At 43.6% G+C, this 25,610-nt stretch overlaps 2 protein-coding genes across 2 annotated transcripts; one reads left to right on the top strand and one right to left on the bottom strand.

The window, feature by feature from the left end:
- Positions 1-1,326: 1,326 nt before the first annotated feature.
- LOC124131115 (hemagglutinin/amebocyte aggregation factor-like) lies at positions 1,327-7,283 on the top strand. Its single transcript, XM_046494209.2, has 5 exons — positions 1,327-1,437; positions 2,204-2,408; positions 3,719-3,865; positions 5,171-5,294; positions 7,169-7,283. Exons 1-5 carry the CDS (start codon positions 1,426-1,428, stop codon positions 7,221-7,223), a joined length of 543 nt encoding a protein of 180 aa, XP_046350165.2. The 5' UTR covers positions 1,327-1,425; the 3' UTR covers positions 7,224-7,283.
- A 1,029-nt stretch (positions 7,284-8,312) lies between these two features.
- Positions 8,313-22,168, bottom strand: LOC124130982 (UPF0047 protein YjbQ-like). Its single transcript, XM_046494034.2, has 7 exons — positions 21,932-22,168; positions 21,613-21,647; positions 20,830-20,849; positions 19,571-19,610; positions 18,469-18,510; positions 15,509-15,626; positions 8,313-9,697 (listed from the first exon to the last, which is right to left on the bottom strand). Exons 1-7 carry the CDS (start codon positions 22,146-22,148, stop codon positions 9,651-9,653), a joined length of 519 nt encoding a protein of 172 aa, XP_046349990.2. The 5' UTR covers positions 22,149-22,168; the 3' UTR covers positions 8,313-9,650.
- Between the last annotated feature and the right edge of the window lie 3,442 nt (positions 22,169-25,610).

The following is a 25,610-nucleotide window of genomic DNA, read 5'->3' on the forward strand; positions in this document are numbered from 1 at the left end:
TAACTCGGGTACCCGGGTCGGGTGGGTACTGAGTAGGACCCGGGTACCCACAAGACTACCCGGACCTGTGGTTAGTCACGTGATATATTGTTAAATGACAAAATATCACTATATAACTACATGGTTACACGACAACTTTAAGTCTAATGTTCGCATTTCTTCATGACTATGAACATGTTCCTTCTAACTTAATTATGTTTGAACAAAGCTAAAACTTCAGTCAACTGCTGTGTATGTATGACCACATCGTTTTATCTAAAAACATTCTGCCAGGGCTACTGTCAAACTATTCCCAATCGGACATTTTGTACCTATCTCTTGACACCAACAGTGGGTACCCGGGTAGGGTCGGGTAATAGGGGTGTTGGTACCCGGGCAGTAAATATGGACTCGTCCCAGCCCTAGTGCCTACATCATATCTCGGTATGGACTAATTATCTCCTATCACAGGTGAAACAGGTAACAGTCATGTTCGCTCATGCATCACTTTTTGAGCATCAGACCGCATCATTTCATATTACTGTACGCAGAATGGTACTGTAGGCACATTTGGAAGACACCATTCGATGCAATAATAACCCCAAAGGCCTCGCCACATAGAACGATGTGTTAACTGAGATTCTCTTAGCAAATCTAGACTGATGTATTGTAGTGAGTGAGTGAGTATGGTTTTACGCCGCTTTTAGCAATGTTCCAGCAATATCACGGCGGGGGACACCACAAATGGGCTTCACACATTGTACCCATGTCGGGAATCGAACCCGGGTCTTCGGCGTGACGAGCGAACGCTTTAACCACTAGGCTACCCGACCGCCCCCTGATGTATTGTAACTACAGGAAGACCAAGCCTATCATCACATCCCTTCTTTGTTGACCGGTCTGACAAATGGGGTAGAGCCGTCCCATTGTGTATATAGTTGATTATTGATCAGTGATTTTAACCTCTATTATATATTAGCATGCACAAACTAAGGCATGATTTGAACACTCCTAATCGGTATATTAATTTCCGAATACACATCTCCACCTGGCCACAATTGTTACATCGATTGACACACGAGCTACCTGTTCATACATTTGAAGATGAAATTATTTACATGCCATTGACGAATATACAGAACCACATCGTTGATAAATAAATAATATTTAAAGCCTCGCGATCAAAGAACGTAGTACAAAACTTCCGATATCCACAAGATCGATGAGGAGGACTGTGTATTATAACGACCTTCAAAGAAATAATTCGGGGAATAATTAAATCGGACTGATCGATCATACACAGGTAATATTCATCCGGGAAATACTGGCTTCCACGTGTACACACATCTTCATCCGTGTGCGCGTGTATAAATAGGTTCACAGAGCAAGTGTGCCGTACAGCTTGTTAATCACGCACGTGCATCATTTGTACACGGCGAAAAAAACATGACGTTCTTGGTAAGTTGAAGATATACTAATAAGTTACAATGTTGTTTGTTTGTTTCTTTGTTTGTTGTTTAACGCCGCACTCAGCAATAGTCCAGTTATATGACGGCGGTCTGTAAATAATCGAGTCTGGACCAGACAGTCGAGTGATTGGCATCAAGAGCATCGATCAACGCATTTGATTGGTTGGTTTGTTGTTTAACTCTGCACTCAGCAATATTCCAGCTATATGACGCCGGTCTGTAAATAATCGAGTCTGGACCAGACAACCCAGTGATTGATATCATAAACATCGATCCACGCAATAGGGATCGATGGCATGTATCAACCAAGTCAGCGAGTCTGACCACCCGATCGCGTTAGTCGCCTTTTACGACAAGCATAGTCGCTTTTTACGACAAGCATAGTCGCCTTTTACGGCAAGCATGAGTTGCTGAAGACCTATTCTACCATTTGAGATCGATAACATGCATCAACCAAATCAGCGATGGTTTCAGCCGTGCTCCGGTTTCCTTGGTTATGTCAGTACGTGGAAATATGACGTATTTGTTTTCAAGGACCGCCTCCGCGGTGTAGTGGTAGAGCGTTCGCCCGGAGAGCGGAAGGTCCGGGGATGGATCTGCGTCATACCAAAAGCCGTTAAAAGATGGTACTTGTTGTACCCTTTCTGGAGCTGGAGTTAAGATATACAGATGGACCCAGGCTATACTCTACACTTTAAAAGAATAGTACCAATTTCTTTGTCACTTTTGTATCTGGCCCTTACCGATCTCATCAGGTATTTGTGCTGGCTGTGTTGGCAACGGTTTGCCTGTGTAACGCTGCGGTATTTGTCAACGACTGGGACCAGTCCTTTAAACGCCAGTGTCCGTCGGGGACGTCTCTCAGTTCCATCTACAGCGAGCACAGCAACTACCGGGAGGACAGACGCTGGTCCCTCGCTTGTGCTAGGACAGGGGCAACGGCGTCATGCGCGTGGTCACGTGAGTACATGTTCGCGTGGTGGCTAGAGGAGTGAGTGAGTATTGTTTTACGCAGCTCTTAGCAATATTCCAGCAATATCAAGCCAGGGGACACCAGAAATGGACTGGATGGCTAGAGGACTAGTTACAGTACATTCTCTTGTATTTCGGTACTAGTCCGCCTTCTTAGATTAAATTTCCATTCCGCAGACTGGTTCCATGGGTAGGCCGCGGTTGCGCTGTCTGGTACCCGTGGAACCAGGTGGTCTATTTTGAAGCACTTTTTTTTTACGTAACCCGTTCTGATGACCAACAATACTGTTCGATATTTGCATATCGGGAACTTCATTTTATCGCCGTAATATAGCTGGAATATTGCTAAAATCTGCGTTAAACAACAAACAAACAAACTTCTTTTTATCATTGTTCTGATTTAGTACACAGAATTTAGGTTGGAGTTTTTGGGAAATCGAATTAAAAAATAATTAAGAATCGTCTTAAGGCAATAAATCTAACTGTAGCCCTGTAGTCTGCACATCAACGTCGGCATGGTGTGAGCGAACTTTGGCATCCCAATCGAAATGAAAGTATCGTATGTTCTTGAGTCAATCAGATGTGAGCTTTCTATAATTTGGATTTATTGCTATATAATACCATTTCGATTCGAAAATTTCGATCTCAACAAAACGATCCCTGAAAAGAAATCGAGAGCGAAATGGCATGAAGTGAAACGTTTGTCCTGATGTGAATCGAACTTATCTGAAGGATCCCGAGAAACAAGACATGGACATTCTAACATTTTGATGATACGGTGCATTTATATTCTACATTATTCAAAGGACGTTTAATAACACACGGGGTTTTCTCATGACTATAGGGGATCACGGATTGCCCACTCGTCTAAGGCGCCGCGATTCGCTGTGCAGAGTTGCGTCCCCTTGGCACGCCAGAAACCTACGATTGTGGGTTCGAATCCCGGTTAGCCCCAATAATGCTTCTAGGTTTGTCAGCACCATACCCGTGCTCGTGGGTTTCACCGAAGTGGTAAACGTCTGAGACCTGCATCACTTCGGGCTTTCCTCCCACATTAAGCTGACACGCCGTGATATAACTGGAATACTGTTAAAAGCGGCGTTAAACCCAACTCACTCACTCTCATGACTATAGTTCACTTGTCATGGCTGGTGAGTATTGCAACACACAGCCTTCCAATTGTGCATGTTCTTTTACTTGTCATGAGAAGTATAAATCTAGTATATCAGTAAACTTTCTGAAGCTAACTACGTCGTCAGTTGTACTTTCCGTGTGTATATTTAGCGTCTTCTTGACAGCCAGCCAGAGTGACTCCTACGCCAACAACTACGACGAACTTCTTCTGTTTCAATGCCCTGACCAGGGCGTCATCACGGGGATAGACAGTCGCCATAGCAACAGTCGCGAGGACAGGCAGTTCAAGTTCAGGTGCTGCACGATCCCAGGTAAGATGTTTTTGTCAACTAGCCATTAGATTCTCAGTGTATTATGCATGAGGAAAAAAACGCCTGATTAGTTGCCCCAGGATAATCCAATATTTGACCCGGTACTATCTTACTACTCGTCATCGTTGGTTTCATCAAAGTGGTCAGTGTCAATGATCTGCAACACTTGTTTAGTGACCGGTGAAGATCCGGGGTAGAATAGGTCTTCATCAACCCATGCTTGTCGTAAAAGGCGTCTAACGGGACCGGGTGGTCAGGCTCTGCCACAAGCAATTTTTTAACTGATGCTTGTCGTAAGAGTTGACGAATGGGATGGGGTGGTCAGGCTCGCTGACTTGGTTGATGCATGTCATCGTATCCCAATTGCGTGGATCGATGCTCATATCAATCACTCGATTGTCTGGTCCAGACTCGATTATTTACAAACCGCCGTATAGCTGAAATATTGCTGAGTGTGGCTTTAAACAGCAAAAGGACAGACAGGCATCAGCACGAAATCGGTGGCATCATTCAGTGCAATAATGCAAAAAAAGCCCCGCCCCCACCCATTTTCAGCCAATCAGGACACAGTAGTCCACTAGTGGGCATGCCCTATCTGTCACCTTGCGTCTCCGTGTCTTGATCATGAACTCCCGGGCAAGATGTGTTATCTGATCCAGACTCGAATATTTACAGACCTACGTAATATTATGGAATATTGCTGATTGAGGCGTTAAACAAACAAACAAACAAACAACATGCTGAAATCATGATGATGCATGTTTCGTTTTGATAATGTAAATATTTTAATCCAATTTACAACTGTGTACATCGTTACATACATAACTGTGATAGTTTTATATGTCTACACTACCGGCATGGGTTGCTGCAAACCAATTTTACCCAGTATATTCACGGGTCTCGCATGGCGTTGACGAACCGCAAAAAACAAACTGGACGAGCCGGGATTCGAACCCACGATCATAGATTTATTGCACGCCCAAGGACGCAACTCTGCAACCCTTACAATCAGATCTTAGTTCTTACTACCGTTCAACAAAGATATGAGCACATCCCATTACGTCACGTCAGAACGTCCTTTGGCAAACTTTGACCGACCAATGAAATAAATGAAAGCCTGACCACCCGATCCTGTTCGTCGCCTCTTACGACAAGCATAGTCGCCTTTTACGGCAAGCATGGGTTGCTGAAGACCTATTCTACCCCGATCTTCACGGATCGATTTCTGCATTGTTTATATGTCTCTGAATCATTGAATAAGTATGTACATAGTGTGAAACGGTGTACTGTGGCCATTGTTTGTAGACGTCATGCTGACGGAGTGCACATACACCGCCTGGCAGAACGACTACGACAAAACCATGGACTTCAAGGTGCCTGCCGGGAAAGTCCTCAGAGGGGCATTCAGTCTCCATAACAACAAAAAGGAGTAAGTCCTGTATTGAATACTTGAAACTTGATTTTTACCTGCCCTCAGAATGAAAACTTTACAAATCACAATCATACATTTTGCATCTTCCCGAGGCAAGAGAGTTAACTGACTATAAAAGTCCAGTTTCCACCCTTGCCGAACTAGGCTGGTATGATGGAGTTACAATTTGGCTGGACTAACGAGTCTATGCACAGTCCAATCAAAATCGCGCAACGAAATCGAAATCTGGTTCGTCAATTGTCGTGCAGATTTCGGTCGATTGCAGGATTTTCAAAGCATGTGCATCGCCAACGCGTTGTCAACAGATATTTTTCAAAATCTTTTCATGTTTTTAATCAAGATGCTCACGTGATTTGATGCATTTCGCGATGTAAGACCCGTTTTATCACAATATAGATCTTGATCATCGATCAGATCGTCTTGACTTGACGCCGCCATTTTGTTTGAAACAAATGCAAGTGATACGAGAGGTGGAATCTGATTGGTCCATAGTAGAGGCTTAGAAGGGACGTAACTTGTAATAGCCACTGGTGGCGCTACGATCGAGCCCAGGAATTCCAGTCCAGTTCGGCAAGGGTGGAAACTGGACTTTTAAAGTCAGTTAACTCTCTTGCCTCGGGAAGATGTATATTGTGTTACGAATACAATACAGGCTGCAGCGGTACATTCAACACTGTAAAACTAATGCACATATATGACATTAGCAGTTTGACACATCAGTCTTATGTTAAAGTAAGACGAGTTCTATGGATGAACAACTTCTTTATTACAATTGGTGCGACGTTTCGGTGTAGATCCTAACACCTTTATCAAGCAAGTGATGGATAGGGCTAAACAACATAGGTATATATACACTTATTGACATCTAAGTTGTTACAGTGACTAGTGATGGGCGCAGAGAGGTGATTAAGCTAATTGGAAGCCAGTGGATGACTGATGAACACAGAGTATACTAGCAGAGTAAACAAGCTAACTGATGGAGATGATGGAAGCCACTGTATTAATTGGATGGACAAAGGGATTGAGCAATTAGGTGATGGTAAGCAGGCGGGATGTAACAGCCTTGGTCTCTGTTCATTGCTGGCTGGATCCTTTTGATGTGGATGACTTCTAGGAGTTTCCTGATTTTGTAGTCTGATTGGTTGTTGGCCAGGATCTTGATGTTGTTCCACTGGATGTTGTGATCGGGGTGGGTTTGGGTGTGGTCGGAGATGGCTGATTTTGAGTCATTTTTTTGTACTGAGGTCTTGTGTTCTTTTATTCTAATGGGTAGGGGCCTGGATGTTGGATTATGTTGAAGATTTAGGGCATTTTCCACTTGCTATGTTTCTCTTGAGGTAGTCGCCACTCTCCCTTTGGGTATCGATGCTGTTTTAGCGGATGCATCAGTTGACCGAAAATTTGATGCATCGCGATATACGAGTATCATACCGAGATCATTTGTACAAACTGCATCCCCCATTGCCAATAATATTATCTCCAGTCTTTTATAAAAATACATTTCTTTACCATAGCTTTGTTGTATGCTCTATTCAAGTGACGTCATTAAACAGCCGTCCAATCAAATCACGCTCGTAAGCGAAATAAATTCTCTGCTAAGTTAGTAATGGGATGAGGGGCTGTCGAAAAGCCTAAGGGTTGACGCGTTCGCTCGTCACGCCGTAGACCCGGGTTCGATTCCCCACAATGGTATAATGTGTGAAGCCCATTTCTGGTGTTCCCTGCAGTGATATTGCTGGAATATTGCTAAAAGCGGCGAAAGCCCAAACTCACCCACCCATACACTCACTAGTAATTGTGTGGAGACCTGCGCTGGGCCTCATAGGCAGATGCATATTTTCTAAGTGTAACATTATTTTTTCCTTCGGCAGGGACCGGCGCTGGATCTTTACGGTCTGTTCCACTGTGCGCGTGCGGCGTTCGTAGGAACAGCTGTCCTCGTGGTGTCACTGCACGTATAGAGGTCAAATAAAACTGTAAAATACACACCGTGGCGTCTCTTTTGTTCGTTTGAGATTGAGAGTGTCCCTCTATTGAGCATTGTTAAACAACACTAACGAAAGAAAAAACCCAAAAAACAAACAATCCTGCTTTCTTGTCATACTTGTGTTCAGTGTCTGGTCGACCTGTGTACATCCGGGTTACAAATGGCCGTCAGCAACCATTGCTTGTCGAAAGTGGCAACTAGCGGGATCGGGTGGTCAGGCTCGCTGATTTGGTTGATGCATGTCATCGTATCCCAATTACGTGGATCGATGCACATGATGTCAATCACTGGATTGTCGGGTCGATTATTTACAGACCGCAGTCATATAGCTGGAATATTGCTTAGTGCGGTTTTGAACAACAGACAGACTTATAAAAAAGTGTTATACACAATTCTCCGACTCTCGTGTTCGACATATTTATAGGATACTAAACAAGCTTCCAGTTTCACATGATTTCATATCCATAGAGGGTTATTTATTACCTGCCTTGAGCTTTCACGGGGCATTGTGTTTTGTTTGTTTCTGTCCTAATCGTTGGTGCTTTCTTACACGTGGTATCTTAAGGGGCCGTTTACGCCATTGATGAGCGAGTTGACGCCGCATTGAACAACATTCCAGTTATATCAACGCCTATCAGCTTGATGTGGGAGAAAAGCCCGAAGTTATGCAGGTCTTAAGACGTTTACACTTTCGTGAAACCAACGAGCACGGGTATGGTGCTGACAAACCTAGAAACATTATCGGAGCGAACCAGGATTCAAATCCACAATCACAGGTTTCTAGTGTACCCAACTACACAACGAATTGCGAGCACCTCAGACGACTGGGCCACCCGTTTCCCGATGAGCGAGTGGCATCTTCCCGAGGCAAGTGAGTTAACTGACTTTTAAAGTCCATTTTCCACCCTTGCCAAACTAGGCTGGTATTATGGAGTTACATTTTGGCTGGACTAACAGTCTATGCATAGTCCAATCAAAATCGCGCTCCGAAATCGAAATCCGGTTCTTGCAACTGATAAACACGATGGCATCATTCACAACGGTTTTTATTCATGACATAACTGTACATTATCTTATCTGAAACAATGGTCGTTTGAGAAATAAATTATATCCACTGATACACTATACACATGTTTATACAATACTATACATTAAAAGAATAATATATCATGTGATCATCTTATGTAAAAAAATGTAGAGATACATTCTCATATGGCTGAAACGTTTGCGCATTTTAGCAACATTAACAGAATAAAATCAAATTCTTCAAGTTTGTTTGTTTGTTTTAACAACGATCAGCACTATTCCAGCTATATGACAGCAGTCTGTAAATAATCCAGTCTGGACCCACGCAATTGGGATACGATGACATGCATCAACCACAACAGGGAGCCTGAACACCCGATCCTGTTAGTCTCCTCTTGTGACAAGCATAGTCGCTTTTTACAAAATATTCTAGTATTATGTATTAAGACTAATAATAACGTATTTGGCAAGGGAACTCACTCTTGTATGTTTGTTTTAAGACACAGCAATGTTCCAGCAACGTGAACATGATCAAGGAATCATGGCCAAACAAACCAGAGGTTGACAGCACGATCAACGTCCTATGGCATCAGGGTATCAATTGTATCTTCTCTCACAACAATTCTACCCCAACATATTGTAGTCATCCATGACATATCAAGACATCATACATATTATAGTGCCCACTTATGAATGGTCAAGGGATTCATTTTCAAAACCATAAACTATTTTTAAAAGAAAAAACAACTTTAAAATATCTCTTGATGTATCCTATGTAGGGATAATTAAGAAGGGTTAGAGTTTTGTTTGTTGTTTACTGTTGCACTCAGCAATATTCCAGCTCTATGACCACAGTCAACAAATAATCAAATCTGGACTACACATTCCAGTGATTGATATCATGAGCATCGACCTACACAAATGTGATCCAATGACATGCATCAACCAAGTCAGCAAGTCTGACCACTTGATCCTGTAAGTCGCCTCTTACCACTAGCATGGGTTGCTGAAGACGAATTATAACCAGGACGTTCACAGAAGCTGGTTGAGTGAACTTTGTTGTGCTTGTTTCGTCTTTATGTTATTACAGGATGAATACAATCAACTTTAGGTTTCAAATACTGCCACTCTTTTCTCAAAACCGAAATCTTCTTAATAGACAGGAAAATACACTAAACAAGGCCTGCTGATCCATGAACAAACAAAGTAAAAGGCAAGACAATGCATGTACACAAATGAATATATACAAGTCTTCAAATGCAGCTGAAAGATATGGTGTCTTGCAGCTGAAACCATCAAACAGCTGTGCAGTGGAGTTCCTCGTTACACATCAACAAATGCTACTGTTTTGTAGCTCCTTGCAGTGTTGCTACTAGATGACGAGAACCTGCAGAGGAGAGAATTGTCCCACTTGTTAAACTTGCTACAGAACTCGTCCATCCTCGATTATCCAGTCATACATCTCCATCATCACACACACCCCACGCCACGCCACCCCCCACACGTCACCCAAATAGTTGTAAAAGTCAACAAAGCATTTAACAAAAGATGCTGTCAGTGGCCATACTGATATGGAATTTGAAACTCTGAACAAATTGGGATGTTAACATGGTTTCTCATGAGAAGATGTTTACAGTGTGAAGAAATGCATTTTTCAGAGAAGTCAAACGTATGTTGAGCCCTACATTTAACATTACACGTCAAGTTTCATAACATTTTGAACAAACCTAACTGGCAATGGCCACAAACAGCATTTTTAAGAAGACCTCTTCAACAAATTCAGATGACACTGAATCAATGGTGGAAACAACCAAGCATGTGAAGTATCAGCTTCACAGATCCAGTGTTTTCTGAGAAGATGTTTATGAGGAACTAAGAATGGTGAGGTGAAATGGGGTTTAACGTCGCGTCCAAGATTATTGCACTTATATAGCGACGTGCTGACTCAGTATACTGACTCCGAGCCGACCAGTCCTTGTTTTAGCCCCTTAATGCCGAGCGCCAGACAGGGTAACAACAAGTACGATCTTTTAACGTCTTTTGGTATGACACAGCCTGCTATGTTATCTGATACTGACCTGCATGGTTGCGGTGTTCACACACTCTGCCATGTTATCTGATACTGAACTGCACGGTTGCGGTGTTCACACAGCCTGCCATGTTATCTGATACTGACCTGAACGGTTGCGGTGTTCACACACCCTGTCATGTTATCTGATACTGACCTGCACGGTTGCGGTGTTTACACACTCTGCCATGTTATCTGATACTGACCTGCACGGTTGCGGTGTTCACACAGCCACACACCCTGCCATGTTATTTGATACTGACCTGCATGGTTGCGTTGTTCACACACCCTGCCATGTTATCTGATACTGACCTGCATGGTTGCGTTGTTCACACACCCTGCCATGTTATCTGATACTGACCTGCATGGTTGCGTTGTTCACACAGCCACACACCCTGCCATGTTATCTGATACTGACCTGCATGGTTGCGTTGTTCACACACCCTGCCATGTTATCTGATACTGACCTGCATGGTTGCGGTAATCACACAGCCACACACCCTGCCATGTTATCTGATACTGACCTGCATGGTTGCGTTGTTCACACACTCTGCCATGTTATCTGATACTGACCTGCATGGTTGCGTTGTTCACACACTCTGCCATGTTACCGATACTGACCTGCACGGTTGCGGTGTTCACACAGCCACACAGCCTGCCATGTTAACTGATACTGACCTGCATGGTTGCGGTGTTCACACAGCCACACACCCTGCCATGTTATTTGATACTGACCTGCATGGTTGCGTTGTTCACACACCCTGCCATGTTATCTGATACTGACCTGCATGGTTGCGGTGTTCACACACCCTGCCATGTTATCTGATACTGACCTGCATGGTTGCGGTGTTCACATAGCCACACACCCTGCCATGTTATCTGATACTGACCTGCATGGTTGCGGTGTTCACACACCCTGCCATGTTATCTGATACTGACCTGCACGGTTGCGGTGTTCACACAGCCACACACCCTGCCATGTTATTTGATACTGACCTGCATGGTTTCGGTGTTCACACAGCCTGCCATGTTATCTGATACTGACCTGCATGGTTGCGGTGTTCACACAGCCTGCCATGTTATCTGATACTGACCTGCACGGTTGCGGTGTTCACACAGCCTGCCATGTTATCTGATACTGACCTGCATGGTTGCGTTGTTCACACAGCCACACACCCTGCCATGTTATTTGATACTGACCTGCATGGTTTCGGTGTTCACACAGCCTGCCATGTTAACTGATACTGACCTGCATGGTTGCGGTGTTCACACAGCCACACACCCTGCCATGTTATTTGATACTGACCTGCATGGTTTCGGTGTTCACACAGCCTGCCATGTTATCTGATACTGACCTGCATGGTTGCTTTGTTCACACACTCTGCCATGTTACCGATACTGACCTGCACGGTTGCGGTGTTCACACAGCCACACAGCCTGCCATGTTAACTGATACTGACCTGCATGGTTGCGGTGTTCACACAGCCACACACCCTGCCATGTTATTTGATACTGACCTGCATGGTTTCGGTGTTCACACACCCTGCCATGTTATCTGATACTGACCTGCATGGTTGCGGTGTTCACACACCCTGCCATGTTATCTGATACTGACCTGCATGGTTGCGGTGTTCACACAGCCACACACCCTGCCATGTTATTTGATACTGACCTGCATTGTTGTGGTGTTCACACACCCTGCCATGTTATCTGATACTGACCTGCACGGTTGCGGTGTTCACACACCCTGCCATGTTATCTGATACTGACCTGCATTGTTGTGGTGTTCACACACCCTGCCATGTTATTTGATACTGACCTGCATTGTTGTGGTGTTCACACACCCTGCCATGTTATCTGATACTGACCTGCATGGTTGCGGTGTTCACACACCCTGCCATGTTATCTGATACTGACCTGCACGGTTGCGGTGTTCACACACCCTGCCATGTTATCTGATACTGACCTGCACGGTTGCGGTGTTCACACAGCCTGCCATGTTATCTGATACTGACCTGCATGGTTGCGGTGTTCACACACCCTGCCATGTTATCTGATACTGACCTGAACGGTTGCGGTGTTCACACAGCCACACACCCTGCCATGTTATCTGATACTGACCTGCATTGTTGTGGTGTTCACACACCCTGCCATGTTATCTGATACTGACCTGCATGGTTGCGGTGTTCACACAGCCTGCCATGTTATCTGATACTGACCTGCATGGTTGCGGTGTTCACACACCCTGCCATGTTATCTGATACTGACCTGAACGGTTGCGGTGTTCACACAGCCACACACCCTGCCATGTTATCTGATACTGACCTGCATGGTTGCGGTGTTCACACACCCTGCAATGTTATCTGATACTGACCTGCACGGTTGCGGTGTTCACACAGCCACACACCCTGCCATGTTATCTGATACTGACCTGCACGGTTGCGTTGTTCACACAGCCTGCCATGTTAACTGATACTGACCTGCACGGTTGCGGTGTTCACACAGCCACACACCCTGCCATGTTATCTGATACTGACCTGCATGGTTGCGGTGTTCACACAGCCTGCCATGTTATCTGATACTGACCTGCATGGTTGCTTTGTTCACACACTCTGCCATGTTACCGATACTGACCTGCACGGTTGCGGTGTTCACACAGCCACACAGCCTGCCATGTTAACTGATACTGACCTGCATGGTTGCGGTGTTCACACAGCCACACACCCTGCCATGTTATTTGATACTGACCTGCATGGTTTCGGTGTTCACACACCCTGCCATGTTATCTGATACTGACCTGCATGGTTGCGGTGTTCACACACCCTGCCATGTTATCTGATACTGACCTGCATGGTTGCGGTGTTCACACAGCCACACACCCTGCCATGTTATTTGATACTGACCTGCATTGTTGTGGTGTTCACACACCCTGCCATGTTATTTGATACTGACCTGCATGGTTTCGGTGTTCACACACCCTGCCATGTTATCTGATACTGACCTGCATGGTTGCGGTGTTCACACACCCTGCCATGTTATCTGATACTGACCTGCATGGTTGCGGTGTTCACACAGCCACACACCCTGCCATGTTATTTGATACTGACCTGCATTGTTGTGGTGTTCACACACCCTGCCATGTTATCTGATACTGACCTGCACGGTTGCGGTGTTCACACACCCTGCCATGTTATCTGATACTGACCTGCATTGTTGTGGTGTTCACACACCCTGCCATGTTATTTGATACTGACCTGCATTGTTGTGGTGTTCACACACCCTGCCATGTTATCTGATACTGACCTGCATGGTTGCGGTGTTCACACACCCTGCCATGTTATCTGATACTGACCTGCACGGTTGCGGTGTTCACACACCCTGCCATGTTATCTGATACTGACCTGCACGGTTGCGGTGTTCACACAGCCTGCCATGTTATCTGATACTGACCTGCATGGTTGCGGTGTTCACACACCCTGCCATGTTATCTGATACTGACCTGAACGGTTGCGGTGTTCACACAGCCACACACCCTGCCATGTTATCTGATACTGACCTGCATTGTTGTGGTGTTCACACACCCTGCCATGTTATCTGATACTGACCTGCATGGTTGCGGTGTTCACACAGCCTGCCATGTTATCTGATACTGACCTGCATGGTTGCGGTGTTCACACACCCTGCCATGTTATCTGATACTGACCTGAACGGTTGCGGTGTTCACACAGCCACACACCCTGCCATGTTATCTGATACTGACCTGCATGGTTGCGGTGTTCACACACCCTGCAATGTTATCTGATACTGACCTGCACGGTTGCGGTGTTCACACAGCCACACACCCTGCCATGTTATCTGATACTGACCTGCACGGTTGCGTTGTTCACACAGCCTGCCATGTTAACTGATACTGACCTGCACGGTTGCGGTGTTCACACAGCCACACACCCTGCCATGTTATCTGATACTGACCTGCATGGTTGCGGTGTTCACACAGCCTGCCATGTTATCTGATACTGACCTGAATGGTTGCGGTGTTCACACAGCCACACCCCCTGCCATGTTATTTGATACTGACCTGCATGGTTGCGGTGTTCACACAGCCACACACCCTGCCATGTTATCTGATACTGACCTGCATGGTTGCGTTGTTCACACAGCCACACACCCTGCCATGTTATCTGATACTGACCTGCATGGTTGCGGTGTTCACACAGCCTGCCATGTTATCTGATACTGACCTGCATGGTTGCGGTGTTCACACACCCTGCCATGTTATCTGATACTGACCTGCACGGTTGCGGTGTTCACACAGCCACACACCCTGCCATGTTATCTGATACTGACCTGCATGGTTGCGGTGTTCACACAGCCTGCCATGTTATCTGATACTGACCTGCATGGTTGCGGTGTTCACACAGCCTGCCATGTTATCTGATACTGACCTGCATGGTTGCGGTGTTCACATAGCCACACACCCTGCCATGTTATCTGATACTGACCTGCACGGTTGCGGTGTTCACACAGCCTGCCATGTTATCTGATACTGACCTGCATGGTTGCGGTGTTCACACAGCCACACACCCTGCCATGTTATCTGATACTGACCTGCATGGTTGCGGTGTTCACACAGCCTGCCATGTTATCTGATACTGACCTGCATGGTTGCGTTGTTCACACACCCTGCCATGTTATCTGATACTGACCTGCACGGTTGCGGTGTTCACACAGCCACACACCCTGCCATGTTATCTGATACTGACCTGCATGGTTGCGGTGTTCACACAGCCTGCCATGTTATCTGATACTGACCTGCATGGTTGCGGTGTTCACACAGCCACACCCCCTGCCATGTTATTTGATACTGACCTGCATGGTTGCGGTGTTCACACAGCCACACCCCCTGCCATGTTATTTGATACTGACCTGCATGGTTGCGGTGTTCACACACCCTGCCATGTTATCTGATACTGACCTGCATGGTTGCGGTGTTCACACAGCCTGCCATGTTATCTGATACTGACCTGCATGGTTGCGTTGTTCACACACCCTGCCATGTTATCTGATACTGACCTGCACGGTTGCGGTGTTCACACAGCCACACACCCTGCCATGTTATCTGATACTGACCTGCACGGTTGCGGTGTTCACACAGCCACACACCCTGACATGTTCCCATGTTCATCTTCCCGTCGGTGACCGGCACCGTGACGCTGCTGCCGATCAGAGCCGCCTTCACATGCGCTGGCTGGAAGACAAGTAACAGCTTCAGGGAGTGAGTGTGTCTGCCTTTACGCCATCAGCGATAGAAACTGAGAGTCTTAGTCCACTATTCCTTATAATGTTAATATATAGTAAAACCCTCAAAATTGGCAAATTTCTACTGGTCCTAATACCTTGACCATTGGGCAGTTTGGGAAGGACTGTAGGACAATTTCTAACACTGGTTATTTGCTTGTTTGTTGCATAATGCTGTACTCTTATGCTATCAGCAATATTACAGCTAAATATTCATCTCGAGGCTAGGCACTTTTGTGGTATAATGATCCACTGGTGGTGTAATGATCCACTGGTGGTGTAATGATCCACTGATGGGTGTAATGATCCACGGGTGGTGTAATGATCCACTGGTAGTGTAATGATCCACTGGTTGTGTAATGATCCACTGATGGGTGTAATGATCCACCGGTGGTGTAATGATCCACCAGTGGTGTAATGATCCACCGGTGGTGTAATGATCCACCGGTGGTGTAATGATCCACTGATGGTGTAATGATCCACTGGTGTTGTAATGATCCACTGTTGGGTGTAATGATCCACCGGTGGTGTAATGATCCACCGGTGGTGTAATGATCCACTGGTGGTGTAATGGTCCACGGATGGTGTAATGATCCACTGGTGGTGTAATGATCCACTGGTGGTGTAATGATCCACTGGTGGTGTAATGATCCACCGGTGGTGTAATGATCCACTGATGGTGTAATGATCCACTGGTGGTGTAATGATCCACTGGTTGTGTAATGATCCACTGGTTGTGTAATGATCCACTGGTGGTGTAATGATCCACTGGTGGTGTAATGATCCACCGGTGGTGTAATGATCCACCGGTGGTGTAATGATCCACTGGTGGTGTAATGATCCACTGACGGTAATGATCCACTGGTTGTGTAATAATCCACTGGTGGTGTAATGATCCACTGGTGGTGTAATGATCCACTGGTTGTGTAATGATCCACTGGTGGTGTAATGATCCACTGGTTGTGTAATGATCCACTGGTGGTGTAATGATCCAACGGTGGTGTAATGATCCACTGGTGGTGTAATGATCCACTTGTGGTGCAATGATCCACTGATGGGTGTAATGATCCAACGGTGGTGTAATGATCCACTGGTGGTGTAATGATCCACTGGTTGTGTAATGATCCACTGGTGGTGTAATGATCCAACGGTGGTGTAATGATCCACTGGTGGTGTAATGATCCACTGGTGGTGTAATGATCCACTGGTGGTGTAATGATCCACTGATGGGTGTAATGATCCAACGGTGGTGTAATGATCCACTGGTGGTGTAATGATCCAACGGTGGTGTAATGATCCACTGGTGGTGTAATGATCCACTGGTGGTGTAATGATCCACTGGTTGTGTAATGATCCACTGGTGGTGTAATGATTCACTGGTGGTGTAATGATCCACTGGTGGTGTAATGATCCACTGATGGTGTAATGATTCACCAGTGGTGTAATGATCCACTGATGGTGTAATGATCCACTGATGGTGTAATGATCCACTGGTGGTGTAATGATCCGCCTGTGGTGTAATGATCCACTGGTGATGTAATGATCCGCTGGTGGTGTAATGGTCCACTGGTGGTGTAATGATTCACTGGTGGTGTAATGATCCACCGGTGGTGTAATGATCCACTGGTGGTGTAATGATTCACTGATGGTGTAATGATCCGCTGGTGGTATAATGATCCACTGGTGGTGTAATGATCCACCAGTGGTGTAATGATCCACTGGTGGTGTAATGATCCACTGGTGGTGTAATGATCCACCGGTGGTGTAATGATCCACTGGTGGTGTAATGATTCACTGATGGTGTAATGATCCGCTGGTGGTATAATGATCCACTGGTGGTGTAATGATCCACTGGTGGTGTAATGATCCACTGATGGTGTAATGATCCACCAGTGGTGTAATGATCCACTGGTGGTGTAATGATCCACCGGTGGTGTAATGATCCACTGGTGGTGTAATGATCCACTGGTGGTGTAATGATCCACTGGTGGTGTAATGATCCACTGGTGGTGTAATGATTCACTGGTGGTGTAATGATTCACTGGTGGTGTAATGATCCGCTGGTGGTGTAATGATCCACTGGTGGTGTAATGAGCCACTGGTAGTGTAATGATCCGCTGGTGATGTAATGATCCACAGGTGGGTGTAATGGTCCACTGGTGGTGTAATGATCCGCTGGTGATGTAATGATCCACAGGTGGGTGTAATGGTCCACTGGTAGTGTAATGATCCACTTGTGGTGCAATGATCCACAGGTGGGTGTAATGATCCACTGGTGGTGTAATGATCCACTGGTGGTGTAATGATCCGCTGGTGGTGTAATGATCCACTGGTGGTGTAATGATCCGCTGGTAGTGTAATGATCCACTTGTGGTGCAATGATCCACAGGTGGGTGTAATGATCCACTGGTGGTGTAATGATCCACAGGTGGGTGTAATGATCCACTGGTGGTGTAATGGTCCACTGATGGTGTAATGATCCACTGGTGGTGTAATGATCCACTGGTGGTGTAATGATCCACTGGTGGTGTAATGGTCCACTGATGGTGTAATGATCCACAGGTGTTGTAATGATCCAATGGTGGTGTAATGATCCAATGGTGGTGTAATGATCCACTGGTGGTGTAATGATCCAATGGTGGTGTAATGATCCAATGGTGGTGTAATGATCCACTGGTGGGTTTTACAAACATCCTACTGTACCTCAGAAAATTACTTACTGTACCTTGAATTCAAGAAATTCAATGATTCAAGAATTAGCAAATAACATATTCTATCAAGAAATTGCTCACCATATCATCCGGACCCTCACAGGAATGAAGGTAACCAGCTCCCTGAAGACAGAAAACAACTCATGCTCTAACAGGGCTCACAACAGTCATGATTGTCAGGAGTCGATGACAAACTGTCATGATTCTTCCCGAGGCAAGCGTGTTCACAAGCCTGTATCAAAGTCCAGTTTTAACCCTTACCATTTGAAACCTACTTTTCTGTGCTGAAACAAGCGAGGACCATCACATATATTTATAGTCCAATCAAAGAACCTTTTACAAAACAACAACCTGGTTCCGAAAAAACTGGTTGCTGCTATGGCCACAGCCACCAATTGTCAATTTGCGCTAAAATGAATCCACAAATCAGGCGGAGACAAACATTTTCGAAGTGTTTTTTTATCAACTCGCTCAGGTACTGTTATATATTTGAGTGCAAACTTCAGTGTTTTTAAACTTGAAATCCTAGTGACTGAGATGCAGTGCTATTTTTAGACGACCCATGCTGAGCATTTCATGTTATTGCGACGTGCAGTCCTCCCTGATATTGTGCAGTCAACATGCCTCTATTATCGCAAGAGTGAAATGTGGCAGTAACAGGTGAGTATCTTTACTGTGGCAATCTTTCATTTTGTTTGTCTGTCAAGGATGAAAACTCAAATCTTTTCGTTATCTGATCGACCAGGTTAACTGTTATGGTAGTCATCTTTGTGAAGCCATTCGAAAAAAGAACAGCGCTCTGATTGGATATCCCGTTTTGATCACAAGGGACACAACTCGTGTTCAACATGGGGTGGCGCCCATATCCAACCAAGATAAGTAGACTGGAAATGTCAAGGGGGGGAAACTTCGATTCCTTATAGCCTAGAGGACAGACTCGGAGGATGATGACAAACATGAAAAATGAAATCTTTGCGATCCACCAAGTGTCACATGTAATTCAAAAAGGTGTAGTGTAGTAGAAGAAAACAAATACAGTTCTAATGATGCATCTATGTTTTCACAATACTTTTAATCCGTTGTCTTGAAGACTTTGCAAAAAGATTTACAAATTTGGTAAATATTTTGTCTTATTTCTCAAATGTTTACACAAAACTTGAAATAACTAAAAATGTTCACAAACCTCTGGAACTATCTTATTGAGCATCATCTCCATGTCAACCCTGGAAGGAGAACCAAAGTAACCATGGTAACACTGTGGAGATGAATATAACACACTTCATGGAAAAATACAATTACATTTAGATTCAGTGTAAGACACCTAGGCATTTTGTGATTCGTTTGTTTGTTGTTTAACGCTGCAATCAGCAATATTCCATCTATATGACGGCCGTCTGTATATAATCAAGTCTGGATCAGACAATCCAGTGATTGATATCATGAGCACCATCCACGCTATTGGGATCGATGACATGCATCAACCAAGTCTGCGAGCCTGACCAGGGCTATTTTATGAAGTAGTCATTGACAAACCATTCGTTTAGAACAATTCACTAGCCACAACTGTCAAAAGACACCAGACTACCACTAACATATTTAGGTATGTGAGTGAGTTGAGTTTAACAATCACAATCACAGGTTTCTGGCTTGCCCAAGGTATGCAACTCTGCACAGTGGATTAGGTAAATCTTGATCATGTTGAATTTGTGCTTCAAAATTTTGTATTTGTGATTGAAAGAATGAAATCATGTCTTTCAGTATTCTTGAATAGTTTGAACAGAATTAAATCAGTGGTATGGAATTAAAGTCTGACCTTAGATACTAATCCAATGACATTGTCTTGCCAAATTTCTTCCTGGCTAGTAAGAATAGTTAATCCAAGTCCATACAGCAACAGGGAGTATGGTTTTACACCGCTTTTAGCAATATTCCAGCAACATCATGCTGGGGGACACTAGAAATGGGTTTCCAGCATTGTACTCATGTGGGGGTTTCAAACCCAGGCCTTCTGCGTGATGAGCAAACACTTTAACCACTAGGCTACCCCCATACAGTAACAAGGAATAATACAAAATGACCAATTCGGGGGAGCAGGAACGACATTTGTTAGTGAAGACTGAAAATTTCAATAGAGTATCAAGAAACAAATAGAATTTGACAAGTCTTTATGAATATCAACTCACCATCTGCTAACAGGATAGTGTTGGTGTCAAATTTAGTCAATGTATTAACATCTACTAAATACGAACTTGGAAGCTACAGTTAAACTCTGTTATGGACCAACAGTTCCCTGCAAGCTGTAATCAAAGAATGCCATTCAGACCTTCCCAAGAGAAGGGATTCTGAGATTCTGCATACAGTTGATGTAGTTTACATGTTGAAACAGTACTGATGCTTTACAAAATATCTGAACTTTACTGAAGCTTTACTGGATTGCCATACCTTACATCAGGATCCCAGTTCTGAAACAAAACAACAGTAAATGAGCTATAATTAGTGTCAGAGGAATTTCCACATGTTGTTTGTTTCTTTGTTTGTTGTTCAACGCCCCACTCAGCAATATTCCAGTTGTATGACGTAAGTCTGTAAATAATCAAGTCTGAACCAGACAATCAGTGACTGACATCATGAGCATCATCTACGCAATTGTGATACGATGACATGCACCGACCAAGTCAGCGAGTCTGACCACCCAATCCCATTCGTCGACTCTTACAACAAGCATCAGTTAAAATATAGTTAAAATGTATATGTCATTGATGACATACAGCTCATGGATCAATGGATATAAGAGAGTAGTTCCAATGGATGATCACAGCAAGTATAAAAACAATTATATTTTGTTGCTTCAAGGTGTAATTTCATTGCCTCTTTTAATCATGATTAAATAAATAAATGTTATTCTATTTAAATATACAAGTCTGGTGGGGGGTTGTCATGTTGAGCGTTGAGTGATGTCTTGTCTAAAATCAGCGATAGGAACTAACATTTCTAGTCCACTTGTCCTTATAATAACATACAGCAAAAACACTTTAAAAATGGCCAATTTCTATAAGTCCTTATGATACCTTAACCATTGGGCAGTTTGGCAAGGACTACAAGACCAGTGCTAGTTTCTAGTGATTGAAAAACCGTATTCTCAACAATTTGTCACTGACAATTACAATCCATTATACCATTGTAGAAAGATAGGTCTACCATGTGATGAATACTTTATTTACTTACTTCATTCAATGCAAGGCTTGCTGACGTGTGTTTGACTACAAAATAAAAACATGAATATATTTGTCAATGTGTCCATAAATTTCATATATAACTAAATATAATATAAATAATATACTAAATTAATTGCATCAATCAAATAAATATAATACATAAAAATTCATACTATCGTATTTATCTAAATTAACATGTTGATGGTATTTAGCGTTTTATCCTCAAAGTAACGTTTATTCTTGATAATCATATTGGTAAACTGGGTTATTATGCTGATCGAATACTGAACAGACGGATAAACATGCTCTCAGATACGTAGTTAACTCACTGTGTATATGCAGGAGTCCCACGGATATCTTTTTTATTTCAGGAAATTGTTTCACAATGTCGTCAGATATGAGATGACAGCCTCGTTTCTTTGCTCCTACCGTCACCTCCTTCTGGTACCACACACTCGGTCCTCCAGCGGCCATATTGAATAATCGGATCAACGCTGTGCGACTTCGGCTAACTCGGATAAAACTGTGACCTCCTCCGAATGCCATTTTGACCGGAGTTATGTCCCTTATAATATTGTCTGGTCGTATGGCAAGCCGTTTTCACATTTATTAAGGAATTACTAGACTAACATCTAGGCTCTGAAATGAACATATCGTACAAAAAAAACAGTTGTTCAGTTATCTTAATAAAAATATAATAAAAGGGAGCCCAGTGACTCTCTTCATTTTCAGACTGCAGTAATCTAGACTTGCCAAACATTATAGACTTGCATGGGTTGTATTTGATATATATTTGTATCAGGGTCTGTAAGACAAACTAATGAATTACAGATATCTTCAATTGTTTTAAAGATATCGGTATTTTCATCAATAATGTTTTTAAGATTTCAAAAAATAATTAAAGATATCTTAAATTCATTTCTGATATCCATAATACAATTACCAAATTAGTTTGTGATATCTCTAAATGTATTTAAGATATCATTAAACATTTACCATCCTACAGTACATAAATATATTAGAAATAAATTCAATTCAAGATATCTTGAAATAAGTTATACATATCCACAAATGCATTACAGATATCTTTAATTCAATTAGAGATATCTTTAATTCGATTCAAGATATCTTCAATTCAATTCAAGATATCTTCAATTCAATTCAAGATATCTTTAAAACAATTGAAGATATTTGTAATTCCGTAATAAATGTGAATACGGCTTGCCATATGGCCTAGCTCCTTCCCAGCTCGTGACACCTTCGTAACACTCTCTATCCTACTTTGTTACTGAGAGTGTAAATTAAAGCGACAAAAACCCTTTCCGTATTCATAAGAAATGTCTGCCAAAACAGAGTCGATTGTACGATTAAGACCATATCATGAACATGTTGTGATGATACGAAAGATACGATGATCCCATATGATAGTGTTCGCGAAAAGGTGCGTATCCTGCCCAACCGGTGGCACCCGACACAAACACATGCAAAGGCAAGTCAATTGTTCACCTGAAAAAAACACGGGAGCATATGATATAAGTCAAACTAGGGAATTGCATCGGACATAATTTTTGTCACTGATTTGGAAATGTCAACTATAAAACTGTTTAAAAGCTTTACTGAGGCCTTGAATGTTGTAACCTTGATCAATCAACTTCTTAGCAAGATTTGTATGACGCTCTTTTGAATCTTGGTAGAAAGAACATGTTCCATTGTACTTATAAAGTTGTGAAATGTCGACACTAAGGGCTGAAGCTGCTGGAATATTGCTCGACAAGAAGGGAAAGTTGACCGTTGGAATGTTGAAGTCACCCCTCTTGTCATACAGTCTTGTGGCGAGAGTTTTGCCACTCTGAATCACAGGAACTCGTTATTGGTCAGTAAATAGAAATATATACCCCCTATATCTCCGTTCTCTACTTACATATAATGCATAATCTCTTAGTCTTTATGCATAGATCTAAATATGAAACAGATGAAGCGGTTTCACTAGCCTCCTTTATTTCTATTTCAGGTAGGTATATCAGTGGAAGGAAATAGGCTATTTGATGGTTATCAACCTATGCTTGTCTCCCCCTGTGTAGATCCGGGTTAAAATGGGTCTCCAGCAACCCATGCTTGTCCCAAGAGGCGACAAACGGGATCGGTTTGGCTCGCTGACTTAGTTCAAGCATGTTATAATATCCCATTTGCAAAGATCGATGTTCTCAGACGTAAAGCATTGGATTGTCTGGTCCAAACGCGATTATTTACAGGTTGACGCCATATGGTTGAAATATTGATGAATGTGGTGTTAAACAACAAAGAAACATGCGTATGTATTATCACACTTACTTTGAATATTGTGGGGACCATATATCATTTGGTAAGGGACAGTTGCCTAGATCATTATTTCAAACGGCCTACCGATGATTGAGAAAAACAAGCTTCCGCGAAATTTGGATGTCGAAATCTGCTGTTTCAACCAGAGGTTGTTATTGTGATTTGATTAATCAGACCGGACTTGCGAAAGCCTCGGTAGAGTTTTAATATTTACACAGTCTGATTGATTTGTGGTCTTTAGACACTATAATGCCTTCATACTTCCAATCCGAACCGGACAATCCGCACCCAAACTGTTTTTGGCGGATCCCTACCCAAATGTTTGATACTCCGTACCCACTCGTACCTAATCAACTGGATGACTCGACTCGATTGGTGAGAGATCAGGGAAGCGAGACATTCACGTTGTTTTGTTGAAGAGAATCCTGAACAAGTCGAGCAATATGAGGCCGGGCGTTATCATGTTGAAAGGTAATGCCTGGGCCATGACGACGCAAAAATAGAATAACAGGGCCGATGATCTCGTCGCGGTAGCACTGTTCATTGAGATTTCCGTCCACCACTATCAAACGGGTCCTCTGTCTTGCTGTAATCCCACTCCATACCATAACGCTGCCGCCCCCGAACGGATCTTCTTCCATGACACAATGATTGGCGTAACGTTCACCTCGACGTCGGTACACTCGTATCCGTCCATCGCCGTGGCTGAGGTGAAAACGAGACTCGTCAGTGAATAGAACTTGTCCCCACTGCATGGCCGTCCAGCGTAGACGCTGTCTGCACCACTGTAGACGTGCTTGACGGTGGTTTCCTGTCAAAATGGGATTGCTTCTCCGGTCTTCTGGCGACAATCCCTGCACATCTGAGGCGACGACATACGGTTTGTGAAGATATTCGTCGAAGGCCAGGGATGCTTCTTGCAGTCACTGTTGCTGGCTGGAATCGATTTCGTAGGTGTGTTGTTCGAATCCAGTTGTCTTGTCGATTATTGGTTACGCATGGCCTGCCACTCCGAGGATGGTCTCTGACTGCATTCATCTGTTGCCAACGTTGCCATAAACACCAAATGGTGTTTCTGTGGACGTTAAATTGTCTTGCAACATCACGTTGACTCGATCCTGCTTCAAGCATACCATTGGCTCGCAGACGCTCATTTTCAGACATGCGTGGCATTTGGTAATGTTGAATAATTTTGTTGTTTTTCTGAGTGGTTGTTGTCAGCACGATGCTAAACAATGCATATGGAATCCCGTTAACGCACGTTTTTATACCCTTTCTAGTGTAGTGAAATGCATGGGGCTTGCATAAAAGTCAACTTTTGCATTGAATGCATGCTTTTCTGTAGCAGTTGCGTTTTTGTGATTTAATTCCATACATGTACTACAATATTGAAAACCAAACTTTACTTGTTTGAAAAATACACTAAAATAATGGTGTCACAGGAACTTTTGTTGTTGAGTATATATGAAATGAAACATTAATCGGATTAAACATGTTATCAACTGAGACTGTTGAGACTGAGACTTGTTTTATGTCTCATATAACAAGACGTGTAATTCAATCCTCGACTTTGGTGTGTGTGTTCTTGTCCCCACCCCCCGCACTACAAGACATTTTGCGTGCGCATCGCCTACCATGATAACATGTTGATTTGTTTGTTAAATTAAAATTAAAAATGGTTTTCACACG

This window comes from Haliotis rufescens, unplaced genomic scaffold (assembly GCF_023055435.1).
Source record: "Haliotis rufescens isolate VD_foot unplaced genomic scaffold, xgHalRufe1.0.p SCAF_10, whole genome shotgun sequence".
Classification (NCBI taxonomy): Eukaryota; Metazoa; Mollusca; class Gastropoda; order Lepetellida; family Haliotidae; genus Haliotis; species Haliotis rufescens.